The 13,211-nt window shown below is 51.8% G+C and overlaps 1 protein-coding gene across 1 annotated transcript; it reads right to left on the bottom strand.

The window, feature by feature from the left end:
- Nucleotides 1-1,528: 1,528 nt before the first annotated feature.
- On the bottom strand, nucleotides 1,529-10,865 carry LOC130265454 (serine/threonine-protein kinase PAK 3-like). The gene is made up of 13 exons (XM_056514554.1): nucleotides 10,519-10,865; nucleotides 9,515-9,608; nucleotides 9,047-9,169; nucleotides 8,398-8,520; nucleotides 7,944-8,172; nucleotides 7,002-7,065; nucleotides 5,826-5,874; nucleotides 4,886-4,998; nucleotides 4,243-4,360; nucleotides 3,493-3,592; nucleotides 2,859-3,055; nucleotides 2,134-2,271; nucleotides 1,529-1,741 (listed from the first exon to the last, which is right to left on the bottom strand). The coding sequence occupies exons 1-13, from the start codon at nucleotides 10,863-10,865 to the stop codon at nucleotides 1,652-1,654; spliced, it is 1,785 nt and encodes a 594-aa protein (XP_056370529.1). The 3' UTR covers nucleotides 1,529-1,651.
- Nucleotides 10,866-13,211: the final 2,346 nt, after the last annotated feature.

Raw genomic sequence — 13,211 nt, 5'->3', positions numbered from 1 at the left:
AAAACAGAAAAACCATCACCACCACCATTCCAAAATTTGGATGCTACGTTCTCCCTCCTCTTGCATTAAAACCACTTTTTCTCTATTTCTCATGCTGTGGTTTAACCCCAGCCCGCAAGCAAGCACCACGCTGTCGGGGCTCTGGCTGTGTTGCATGAATATGAGAGACTCTGACTTTAAGAGAACTGCATCATTCTGTACTTTTCAGAGAGAATACTGACACTGAGCTATTCGTGAAGGCGATAAAAAGTAGTAACAATGAGCGGATGGGAAAGAATCAGAGTAGCAACAGTAGGCGGCTGAGGAGGTACATTAAAGTAGCAAGCGAGAAGGTAGAGGGGCAGAGAAAATAGAATAAAGTAGCAAATAGGTAGAAGAGACGTGACTGACGTAGGGTGCTAGGATTGCTTGAGCCAAGAGGTGGAGAAATTGTCGTAACAACGCGTGAAACCAATCAATAAATAACCAATCACTAACCACTGATATGCTTGCTGGCCTCGCGTGTTGCAACAGTGTTTAAGTACAAAAGAAGCAGTGCACAGCTAATAAACGGATAAGCCTTGCACCATACTGATGCGTGAGTCTTTTCTCAGTCCCCATGAAGATCCTTCTCTAGCTACGGCTCCGACACCAAACACAGCCATTCTCACTCAATGCCCCACCAGCAGGCTGGACTGTGCAGGGAAATGGAAGGGTAAAAGCAGGAAAGCTCACAGGTGGAGAACAATTCATTTGCATAGGGAATGCAGAAGCCATGCACACAGGCAAAAAACCCAAGGAACTCCTTCACCATTTCCCATGGGCAGGCAGGTGTTCTGCATCTCCAGGACAGCAGGGCCCCCTCAAGCCTCACAGTGACTTGGAAAGACAAATGCCATCATTCCAAATGTGCCCTCCTACCCCGCTCTTGTGCCCAGCTTGAAATACTGAGCAGGATGTCAGAGGATCTGGAACAGCTCCTCGGCCACTTTGGGTCACCTGCCCTGGCTGTGTCTCCTCCCAGCCTCCTGGCACGCAGCGTGACCCCAGGCAGCTCTGTCTGGGCAGCTCCTTCAGCTGTGGTGAGTGCCCTGCTGACACAGGCCGTGGCTCACGCAGATCCAAAACTGCAGAAGTTTTCACTCCCTCACGTTGGCCATAGTACCCATGAAGGATTCACATTCCTACTGGACACTCACCTGCACCTGAGCCTGTGGAGAAGCCTGGCTGCCTCCTCCTCTGCCCAGAGCAGCATAGACACACCCAACCTTTCCCTGGAGCTCCAACCCAACCACGGCCACAGCGGCGTCCCCAGCAGTGACACCACTGCTCTGCTCGCTTTCGTTCTACTCTGCTCCTCTCTTCACAGCTACAAGCCTGTATCTTCACAGGAGGTCGTGGCCTGGAGGCAATGAAGGAAGAAGAACTCTGCCCACTTCCAAACTGTGCCACAATCTGTGCCCATCCATGGTTTAGAAACGCCTGACCATTAAGAAGAAAATTTAGACCTTGTTCATAGGTTGAGAACAAAGGGAAGCTTCCAACACAGTGAAGGTTTTAAAGTATTTATTTTGACTATCAATCTAAACAAACTACCTGCCAGAAACTAGAAACTACAAACTAGAAACTACGAGCTACAAACTGCAACAAACAACAATGGCCTCTTCCAGGGCTAGTATCTGCTGTCAGCCATAAACTGCTGTGCTGCCATGATCAGAGGCGTCAGGCTGGAGGTCGGCTTGGCTGAGGTTACAAACGGATGCTGCCCAAAGAGAAAAAGAAGACATGAACATCTACTTTCCTCACAGGCTGAAACAGCCTTTCTCTGTCTACCAGAAAGAGACAGAAAGGAGGGCACGCTGTGCACCTCTGTCTCCACGTCCAGGACCCTGCTACCACGGGAAACCATGGCTCACAATCCCACAAAGGCATGAAGCCAGATGTCTTCAGCTTAAGGAGGTTTGGTCTTGGTGACCTTGAAAGGCTCCTTCCAAGCCAATTCTCCCAGGCCAAGATTCTCCTTGCTTTTCCTTCAAAAAGCCCCCAGACTGGAGAATCTTAGGAGCAGGGCCCATCTGACGCCTTGCACTCGAGCCCAGGAGGAGCCCCTGGCAGCGGGCAGCTGGCGCACCCTGCGGCCGCTCTGCCTTTTACCTGCAGAAGTTCCTGGGCACACCAGCGCCTGTCCTCGTCTGTCTGCAGGCAGCAGCGCAGAAAGTCTCGCAGCCAAGGGGACTGCTGCCTGGGGTTCTGCAGCTTCGGGGTGCCCCCGGTGCTGATCAGCTGTCCAACCTGGAGTAGAAGGCAAGGTCACACTGCACCTGTCTCCTTCGCACCCAATACTGCTCACCCACACCCCACTGCGCAAGCTCCACTCTCCAGTGGCGCTTTCCTCCCTGCCAGAGGGTGGCACATGCCTTTCCTAGCCCAAGCAACAGAACGCAAAGCCAGAGGCAAGCACAGCCTGCCCAATATGCAAAGGCTCCTGCCTTGGGCCCTGATTTCATTGCCTGATGGAATTAGGAGCCACTCGATCAGCAAAAGCACCCTTTGCTTCTCTGAGGACTGACACAACCTCTTACAGTCCATTTGGAAGAGGGACTTTGGTCGAACTCTGCTATTGCCAAGGTTTTCTTTCCAAAAATTCAGCTCGGCGCTGCTCGCTGCTCCCTTAGGCAAAGCTTCCATCAAGCAAAGGGCATCACAGATTTTTGGGCTCTTCATAATTAAATGGCAAGGGGAAAAAGCAGGGAACGATGCACAAGAGACTATGCAGCCCAGAACCCATGGTCTCCAGGTGTTACCAAGCTTCCCAGGCAGAAGGATGGGGGCAGATTTTGCTAGAGTGACAGGAGGCTGTGAGAGAAGTTGCAGCGCACCGTGCGGGAGGTTTTCATCAGGTAAGGAGGCGCTCCTTCCACCATCTCGATGCCCACGATGCCAAAGGACCAGATGTCCACTTTGGGGCCATAGGGCTTCCTGGTGAAAATCTCTGGCGCCATCCAGTAAGTAGTGCCGACAGCTGATCTCTGTTTGCTCTGCTCAGCCGTGAGCTGAGCAGCGAGTCCAAAATCAGCTGAGGAGAAAAAAACCACTCTGATCAAGCCAGCGTGAATTAGGAAAGCAAACAGAAGAATTCCCCACTCTAGCAATGTCCAAGAAGGCAGTGGGCAAACCAGCTGCAGAAGGGGCCATGCTGGCCTTCCTTAGGCCTGCAGCTGAGGGAATATGGGATCAGCCATTCAGCAAAAGCCCCCAATTTCACACAGTGGCTTTTAGTCCCCTGAAGCTCGAGAGTGAAACTGCCTTGCTTGGGAAGGGACACACACAAGCCAAAGCCCCTCCTGACACCTTCTTCCCAGCCACACCGCCCTGCACCTTGTGGCTGTGCTCTGCCCTTGCTGCAGGGCAGCCTGCACTGCCACAGGCGCCACTGCCTGGGGATCTGGCAGTCACTCAAAGGCACCCCCACCCCGCAGCCCAGCACGGCTGAGCCTGGCCAACAACACCCACCCAACTTGACAGATCCATCCAAGCTCAGGAGAATGTTGTGGCTTTTGATGTCTCGGTGGATCACTTGCTTGGAGTGAAGGAAATCCAGGCCTTGCAGGCACTGAGGGAGGAAAAAGAAACATGAGCCTAGGAGTCCCTCATCTGATTGCATCCCACAAGCAGGGAAGCGGCACATCTGCAAGACAGACTTGCTGGGCAGTGCTGAGCCGTGGCAGGAAAAGGCTGCTGGCAAGGGCAAGAGCTTGCTGCTCCAACACGAGCACAGCAGTGCCTTTCTCAGTGAGGGTGTATTCATTTTGGAAAGAGAAAGGGCAATTATTTCAGCTGACCAGTGCCCTGCAACCACAGACTGAAGGAGCACTGCTGCAGGGGCTGTGCTCTCTCCAGCCACATGGCAGCGGGTGCTTTTGCAAATCCCACTTTGGGTGCAAGGCTCTCCTTTGAGGCTGAGCTCTCTGAGAGTCCTGCGAGTATCTCTTTGTCTTTCCCACTCTGTTGATATTGTGCCACCAGCACGTTTGCTCTTACCGGGACGGAATGCAGTACACGCAGGCTCCAGGCAAGTGTTTAGAGTGGCAAAGACAAACAAACAGACTAGAAGAAGGGCCTGCACGTTGGCAGGCACTTCAGAGGCTCTTGCTCCTGGCAGTCATAAGAGGAAGGCAGAAAGGAAGCTCGGAAGGTAAAATCAATCCCCTCCTTGCCACCCATCCCACCCAAGGCACGGGAAGCACAAGCGCCGTCCCTCACCTCCCGAGAGACGACTGCAATCTCTCCTTCTGCCATCCTGGTCTCCCTGATGACATCGTGTAAGGAACCTCCGTCCATGTATTCCATCACAAGCCAGAGTTCCTCGTGCACCAGGTAGCTGAAAGGAGGAAACAACAGCCTGGAGATGAATGCGCGCTCCTGCATGACCTGGTGGATTCTTGTTTCCAGTGTCTCTCTCCAAGGAAGACAGGAGGAAGGGAATAGTCATTCACTAGGCTCTACAGGGCTTGAACTCTGTGCAGTCTAAAAGACTGCTTGCTATCCACACCAATGCAACAGGCCAAGGGAACTACATCCTATAATGCTTTGTCAGCACTTCAGAACCTTGGGAAAGAAACCAAACCCCAAAGCCAACAGGAAAACATGGAGGCAGCACAGCAACTTTGAGGCTGTTGGCTCAGTAAAATAGGGCCGAGTCCTGGCCTTTGAAAGTGCACTTGCAACTAGATATGGCAGAAAAAGATTAATGCAGCTCCCAAAGCAGTCTCATCCAAGATGCTGTAGATCAGCCCAGAAACAGGAATAAACAGCTCCACCCTCTGCCAGCAACCAGAGGAGTGGTTGAAGCTCTGCCTTGCAGGAGGTGAGTGACCGCCCATGGCAGAAGAGCAGAACCACTCACCTGTCTATATAGTTCACCAGGTTGCCGTCCTTATTGTCCCGCATGACCTGGATTTCCTTCACGCATAGCTCCTTGCTGCTCTCTTGCAGGAGACTAATTTTCTTAATGGCCACCTAAAATGACATGTAAACCATGAACCAAAGTAGTTTGCCACAGGACCACATAGGGAACATGGGGGGCTTGATCATGACTCCAGCAGCCCACTACACAACAAGAAAGCAAACTTTTACGGACATGACAGATAAAATGTCACCCTAGAAACATCCTCACCTTTATCCACCATAAGAAATACAGCCCTACAGATCTTATGGAAAAAATGCCCTGATGATGACCGCATCGTTAAGGACACCACCAAAAAAGACAATCCCTGCACTTTGTCACTTTAGGAATTTTCATTTTGCTCCACTAAAACACTTTTCTGCAAACCTCTGACATTTAAAATTCCTGCCTGAGTGCAAAAAGAAATAAACCAAGCCTTGAACCTCTAGCGATACATGCCGGCCTCTGAGCAGGGCTTAGGCCCTTGAGAGGCTCCTTGCAGACCTCTCTCTCTAAGCACACTTCCCAAGGGCAGCACTGAAGGTGGCTGAGAAACTACCAGCACAATTCCCATGGATTTGCTAACAGCCAGAAGTGAGAAGTCCAGGGAGCCCTGAGCTGCAGCCCCAAAGAGCAGTGCCATTCTCTGAGACACCACCTCGGCACTAAGACCCACCTAGCATGTCCTCCTCTGCAAAACACCCCTTGGCTTCTTTGCATTCCTTGCAGCAGCTGAGAAGGACAAACTCTGTCCCCACTCTGTTCGGCAGGCTGACTCTGCTCTGCACTGCCTTTGCCTCTCCAGCAAAGCTCTACCAGCGACCCAAAGCTCAGGCACAGCTCACAGCAAGGGGGAGGGCACTGGAGAGCTGCAGGAGCTGCAGCACTGCTTGACGCTTACCTCTTCTCCTGTGGCAGTCTCCACTGCCGTGCACACAGTGCCGAAACCCCTAGAAACAAAACAGCAGCAGAGAAAGGAGAAGGCCTTTAGTCCCTGCAGGTGCCAGACACTGCACTCCAACAGGAAACAAAGTCCTGGGGGAAACAGCAAATGCAACACCACAGATTGTGCTCTGCACTTTATCCCATTACTCTTTCGGGAGCTGTGCGTGTGTGGGATCTTTCCAGACACACACATTCCCGCTGGGCATGCTCACACCTCTCCTTGGAGTCTATCTGCCAAACTCAGGCAGCAGCACACAGGCCTTCTGAGAAGCCTGAAGCCATGCAAGAGCAATCAGAGGAAAGCTTCCAGTAAGAGATCCTTTCTCCAGCTGACAAGGAGAGTAGTCTCCAGCCACAGCTGCTTCTCTTTAGGTGCACCGAAAGACACGGGAAGGACTCCACTTTTCAGGTGACTTCTTGCACATTTGGCTCCTCCCAGAGGAAATGTTGCAAATCAATCCCATTTCCAGTCAGCAGAGCTGCCTTTCAAAAGGGACCAGATTGGTGGATTCTTTCCACTAAAGGCCTAAACCTCACAGGATCCACGAGGGGTCTGACATCAGACAGATGCTGCCTTTTCCTCTAGAGTGCATTGGCATTGGGCAATCCCGTGAAGCCTTGACTTTTTCCACCTCAGCTACAAAAGAGAGCTGCTTCTTTCCTTTCTGCTTTTGCCTTCTAGACTAGAAGGTGGTCATGCTGACCACTCAATCTTGTTTTCAGCAAAATACTGGAAAGAAATTTTACTGACAGCTGACAGCCCTCAGCTACTAACTGGACCTTGGAGGCAATGAAGTTTTCCTCCTTTCATTCCCACGTATTCTGTATTCTTTTGGGACACACAGAAATTATTTCTCCTAAGAAAAGCGGCAAACAGGGGCAACACGCTTGAGGGAACAGGAGATCTGCCAGGTGCTGCTCTTTGCTGCAGGAAAGACATTGCCACCATCCAGGCGTCTTTGCCATGCCTTCGGACCACATGCTGTCAATGCTGAGCAGTACTGAGAGACGGCAGCGTCTCAAGGCAGTGTCTGAGCAGCTTTGGAGCTTGCCTGACGTCACTCTGGGGAGATGTGACACCAGCACAGTACACAGCCCCTCCCTTTGAAGAAGGACCTGTGGCTGCACTCACCCTTTGCCAATGATTTCCAGATCTGTATATTTCGCCTCTGGATCTCCTTTGCTCACCAGCATCCCTGTAAAAATGCAAAGGAAAGATGCTGACTTCAAAACAGAGATCCCACCGTGCAGCAGATCTGAAAGGCAGCCCCACTCTCTGGCCCACTGGGCCCGTTCAACTCACTCAGGAGAGAAACAACAACACCATTACTGCACCACCTGCACCACCAAAACAACAGCAGCAGCAAGAGCAGCAGCTCTGCAGCAAACATGGCCTGCACAAAACTACAAGTGTGAACTGAAATCTGAGCACATGGGGAAACTGTAGGGGAGACAGGGATCAGAAAACCATAACCAAAAGAAGTGATTGTTGTCTAAAAAAACAAAACATTTCTGTTTTGCAAAGAAAACCCTGTGACACTCAACAAAAGCTTTAATCCTTGCAAACAGCAAAGGCACCTTGGGCTCTGGAACCAGAACCTTTCCAGAACCAGAAGAACAGTGCAAAGTGCTCCCAGCAGAGGCGCGATCTCCAGCTGACAGCAGGACTTTGCCTAAACAAGGCCTTTCTGGCTTTCCAGAGCAGCAGCTGCTGTGAGCAGCTCCTGCAGTGGGCCTTAGCAATGAGGGCCCAGCTTTAGGCCTGGGCTCAGCTCTCAAGATGGCCTTGGCCATGGCCCACAGGAGCTGGGCCCCACAGCAGCTCCCTGAGGCCCACGCATTCACAAGGTCACAGCCTCCTGCCCAGCCAGAAACAAGCTCTGCTTTGCCTTTGGCAGCGAGGCAAGCTCAGGCAAAGCCAAAGCAGGCCAGGCTGCCCTCTGAGGCGGGAGCAACAGCCCTGCTGCTCCTTCAGCACCTCAAAGCACAACCACAGCTCCTGTGTGGAGGCCACAGCACCGACACTCAGCTGAGCAGCAGCACCAGGCGGGACAGCTCGTGCTGACACACGCACACACAAGGCCCTGCTCCAGCAGACAGGGATCACAAAGGACATACTCAGCATGGCCTAGCCACTCGTCCTCTGTCCTCTCTCGCAGCTGCTCTGTGCCGCCAGAGGAACTGCTTGTGCTCCAGGTGCACGAGCTGCTCGTGCACCTGGAGCTCCCAGCTTGGGGACTGGCGGCTTCTTCAGAGCCTGCAGCTGCAGCTCGTGCAGGTGCCACGACAGAGGCGCTGGAGCTCTGGGACAAGAGATGAGTTTGGGTCAGAAATGTGCCTGGCACAGATGCCCCTGCAATCCCATCACAAATGCAAGCCCCTAGCAAGATGCTGCCGGCCACATCCAGGGCTCTTCACCTCTCGGCATTTGCTGCCCCTACTCCAATTCCAGGCTCAAAATCCATAGATTGCTTTTACATATGCACAAAATGACACCATAGACACTGCTAAGCAAAGCAGACACTTACTGATGCTGGCAGCTCAGGCCGTGGGCTGACAGCAGTGGCAGCTTCACTGGCACCTTCGTCCTCTTCAGCCTCTTCCTCGGCTGCTGAGGCAGCCAGAGCAGGTGCTGGCACTGCCCCTGTGCTCTGTGGGCAGACAGCAGCATGAGGGACAGGAAAGAACCTGTCCTTCAGAACCTCACGTGTATTCAGCTACAGGCCCCGCTGCATCTCAGCTCTTCCTTTAGCTATCCACAGCTGCTCCATGGACAGGACCAGGTACCTCCAGGGGACAGGGTCTCCTGTGGGTCCTGCAAGGCTGTGAACTGCATGTTTGTGCAGCTCCCCTCACATCGGGCAGGGAGTCTGCACAGCCACTGGGCACAAAGGGCCTCACTTGTACCCCAGGAGCATCCAAAGACACCCCAATGCTACCTCTTGTCTCTTGCTGAGACAAATTCACAGCCCCTGGCAGAACAGTGGGAAATTGATGCCCAAATGCCCAAGTTCCACACCCCATTTCCAGGCCTCACTAGTCGGGAGAAGCGCTCTGCAAGTTCTGGAAAGATTCCAACCCTCAGCATCCTCAGCCACGCATGGCAGGTGCTGTCTGATCAGAAACTTCCAGCTCTGCTTTGTTTCAGCCACAGGGCTACCCAGAGCTGGCGCTTACTGATGCTGGGTGCTCAGGCTCTGCAGTGGCAGCATCTGCAGCTTGGTGGGCATCTTCCTTCCCTCCGGCCTTTTCTTCAGGAGCACACTCAGCCAGAGGAAGCTCAGAGGTTGGTTTTGGGCTCTGCAGACATAAAGCAACGTGAGGGACAGGCAACCTGCTTTATATTCAGCTCTAGTGCCACATCTGCTAAGGAGAAACCGTCAGGAATCTAAGTTGGTCGGCCTCAAGTAAAATGGGCCATGCAGAGCAGACTGCACTCTCTTGGACAGGAGAAATTCCGTCATGGCTCCAAGCACCGAGCAAGCTGACTTTCATCTGCTGAAAAAGTTCTGAAGTGGAACTGGAGGAAACAGCCAGGAATCCTGTGGATGATGCAGCTGTCGCTGCTGGTGCTGCACAGAGTCCTGGACTGTGCTTTCATTCATCTGAGCAGGCTGGCCCTGGACTGCAGCACGCCCAGCTCACGCCGTGCTCCACAACTGTCCAACGCTCCCAAGGCCAAAGGCTCCTTTCCCACTCACCCAAGGAGCGGATTCTCTCCAGGCACGGGCGATGTGACCTGCAACACACAAGGGAAAAAGAAGCGGACGCTGTGAGAAAGCTGCCCGCACTGGGCAGGCCCTCCAAAAATTCAAGCCAAAGACAGAGCATTCTGCTTTCACTGCTTCCCTCCAGCAGCAACCCTTGTGTCACACAGCAAGCAAGACAAGAGCACAAAGTACTGTCTTGTGTCTGCCTTTTGTCCTCCTTGGCCACTCAAGCCACCAAAACCTGATATCAAGAAATTCAAGGGTGTTGTGTAATAGTCACTGTTTCTGCCCCACCCCACCCAGCAGGAGCTACAGCTCCTCTCTTTGCTGGACTTCATTTTCCTGAAGAGATGGCAAGCATCAATTGTCATGAGCTTGCTGAAAATGTTTCCCCAGAAGAGTTTCACCCAAACCCCCTTAGCCATGGTGGCAGTTATTGTGGCACAGCTCAAGAACAGTTGCTGGGCTCAGGAGCATCCAAGAGTTCTTGTGAAATGTTGATTTCAGAGGCGTTTTCCATGTTGATTTCATGATTTTATCACTGAGGGAAGGGTTCTTTTAGCACTCAGCAAGTGTCAAGTTCCACAGACACATCCTAGGATGAGGGCATGCAGACAACAAGATGCTTCTCCCCAGGCCTGGAGAGCAGCACACAATTCTTACAAAGACTCCTGCCAAGCTCTCCCAGGCTTCCTGTCTTGGAAGTTGTCTTGCTTGAGCCAGCAAACTGAGGAGATCCCAGACTCCACTGCCACAGGCCATGCCATGGCATGGGGCAGCACAAGCCCTGCAGGCTACATGGCAAATGCAGCCCACGCCCTGCTGCCTAGAGACACCCCCTGCTCAGCTGAGGCTGGTGACAGCAGCTTTACCCAACCAAAGGCCTCTTCACGGCATTTCGGTTTCCACATGCCGCACCCAACAAAAACCTCTACTTACGTGCCAGGTGGGTGAAGAAGTACCCGGAATAAGCCACGGAAAAAGCCGTGCACACTGCAGCAGCGCACACTCTGTCCATGGTCGCAGCAGTGCTGCTCAAGTCTGCACCGGACAATACCTGTGGGCACAAAGAAAATACTCAGAGTGCTGTCAGGGTGCAGCCTGCTGGCAGACACCTCGTCGAGCAGCAGCTCCCGCCTGCAGCGAGCGTGCCAAAGAGCTGCTCTGCACACTGAGGCCTCCCGAGCCTCGGCACAGCAACTTTGCCGTGACAGCGCCGGGATGCGGCCCCTGACATCACAATAGGAGCTCCACATCACAATTAGGAGGCTGGCTGGTGAGGTCATGTGTAGAAGCAGACCTTCTCTACAGCTAATGCCAAAAAATGCCTGCAAAGTTCTCCTCTGCTACAAATCAACACAAAGGCCCTCCTAGTGCATAACCTCTTGCTCAAGGAGTCTAAGAGTGATTCCAAAGACACACCAAGCCCCTATAGCCCCCACTGAGAAGCTGAACACTGAGAAGGGACCATGATGTGAGGAAAGCAAAAAATAGAATAGGATCTTTGGCCACTCATTCCCCTGTGGTAAAGGAAAAGGCCTCTTCCAGCTAGGGCTCTAAAACACAGTATCAAAGGAAATCTCTGGTTTAATAACAGCAGTGGGAAACAACTCAGGAAGCGCTTTCGTAGACCTTCTTCTTCTCATGTTTGTGGCAGAACAAGGTGGGACACAGGCCTAAAAAATGGTAGGCTTGATGTAAACATAGAAAGCTAAACAAGACATCCATTGCAAACACATCATGATGCTGCTTCACAGCTGTGGCATTTTCAAGGAGCTTCATCCTACTGAAGTTCACCTCTTGGAGCTTCCCTGGGTACATCCATGCATCAGAGGGAGCCGCCTGCTGTGGATGTAAACTAAGCAAGAAAATAAAGTTCCAACATACTCTGGGACAACTGAAAAATGCTGGCAGGAAGAAAGCAGTTGGCCCAAGTAGGCTGGTTCCAGAAAAACTGAAGTTGTGAGGCAGAGATTAAATAAATCAGGTGCTGGACAGGCTACAGGAAGGCAGGCTTAGGAAAACAGAAACCACCACCATTCCAAAATTTGGATTCTTCATTCTCCCTCCTCTTTCATTAAAACTGCTTTTTATCTATGTCTCTTGTGGTTTAACACCAGCTCAAAACAAAGCACCACACACAGCCATTCTCACTCAATGCCCCACAAGCAGGCTGGTCTGGGCATAGAACAAGTGTAAAAGCGGCAAAACACACATGTGGAGAACAATTCAGTTGCATAGGGAATGTAGAAGCTACGCACACAGGCAAAAAACCCAAAGAACTCCTTCACCATTTCCCATGGGCAGGCAGGTGTTCTGCGTCTCCAGGACAGAAGGGCCCCCTCAAGCCTCACAGTGACTTGGAAAGACAAATGCCATCATTCCAAATGTGCCCTCCTACCCCGCTCTTGTGCCCAGCTTGAAATGCTGAGCAGGATGTCAGAGGGTCTGGAACAGCTCCTCGGCCAGCTTTGGATCACCTGCCCTGGCTGTGTCTCCTCCCAGCCTCCTGGCACGCAGCGTGACCCCAGGCAGCTCTGTCTGGGCAGCTCCTTCAGCTGTGGTGGGTGCCCCGCTGACACAGGCCATGGCTCACGCAGATCCAAACCTGCAGAAGTTTTCACTCCCTCATGTTGGCCTTAGTGCCCATGGCAGAACTCATGTTCCCATTGCGTTGGGATATTAATGTTACGAGAGATGGGCTAACTGAGGAACTGTTTAAAAAGTGCTTTCTTGCCTTAAGCCTTCAGTCTCATAAATGGGTGAGACATTCAAGGTGTTCCATCCATTGCTATAATATCAGAAGCCCTTTAATTCTTACTTACAGTGCCTTATGTCAGTTTTTTATCTAATCACATACTCCTATGAAACTCATTAACATCTTTTTATACCAATCATTAATTGCTTTCCTTTCTGTGTCTTTGCCACTGTCACGATGCGCTCAACCCGAGCGGGAGTCGTGATGGTTCGTTTGAGCCCAGGGTGCAAAAGACAAAAGGCAAGAGACTCAGGTTTGCTTAGCAGAAAGCAGTAATACAATTTATTGCATGCTAACAATTAAGTTTTGAGAGAGAGAGAGAGAGAGAGAGGGAAAGAGAAGGAGGGGATATAGCTACCAACAGATGGGACGCATCCTCGTAGTCGTCCGACGAGACGCATCTTCAATCCGTTGGGGAGAAGGAGATCTCAAAGTCTTTTTAGGAAAGTCACTTTTTTTAGTCCTTTTCCAAAGCAAGTGGCCTCTGGCCAAAAGGTGGGGAGAGTTATGGACTAGTGCATGCGGAGATCATTGCTCCAAGAAACAGGTGGAACAGGACGCTACAGCCAGTACCCTGCTCAAGAGCAGCATACCATGGCAAGCACCAAGCACACCTACAAACAGTCCTTGGCAAGCATCTACCTCGGCCAGGCCAGAACGCAGGGGAGTGGTGCAGTGCCAGGGTCTCAGTCTCTGATGATGGTCTGAGACAGATCAGAGAAAACTTCAGACCGAATCTTACAGCCACATGTCATCCAATATCAACCAGCTGTGTAACACTTGTCAAACTTCCATTGATACATCTTGAACTTTTAACTACCCGTGTAACAGGTTCCATTGCTAAACTTTAAAATCCTTTATTAACTTATCTAAC

The sequence above is a fragment of the Oenanthe melanoleuca genome, chromosome Z, assembly GCF_029582105.1.
Source record: "Oenanthe melanoleuca isolate GR-GAL-2019-014 chromosome Z, OMel1.0, whole genome shotgun sequence".
Classification (NCBI taxonomy): Eukaryota; Metazoa; Chordata; class Aves; order Passeriformes; family Muscicapidae; genus Oenanthe; species Oenanthe melanoleuca.
Note: the sequence above shows the minus strand (reverse complement) of the source record. Positions and strands in the feature narration are given on the sequence as shown.

Excerpts from the sequence above, each read along its gene's own strand:
- LOC130265454 (XM_056514554.1), bottom strand. The coding sequence starts at position 10,865 with ATGACCTCACCAGCCAGCCTCCTAATTGTGATGTGGAGCTCCTATTGT. Across the intron at positions 4,999-5,825 it reads AGACTGCCACAGGAGAAGAG|GTGGCCATTAAGAAAATTAG; the intron begins GTAAGCGTCAAG and ends ATGTCATTTTAG. Across the intron at positions 3,593-4,242 it reads TTGCAGTCGTCTCTCGGGAG|TGCCTGCAAGGCCTGGATTT; the intron begins GTGAGGGACGGC and ends TTCCTCCCTCAG.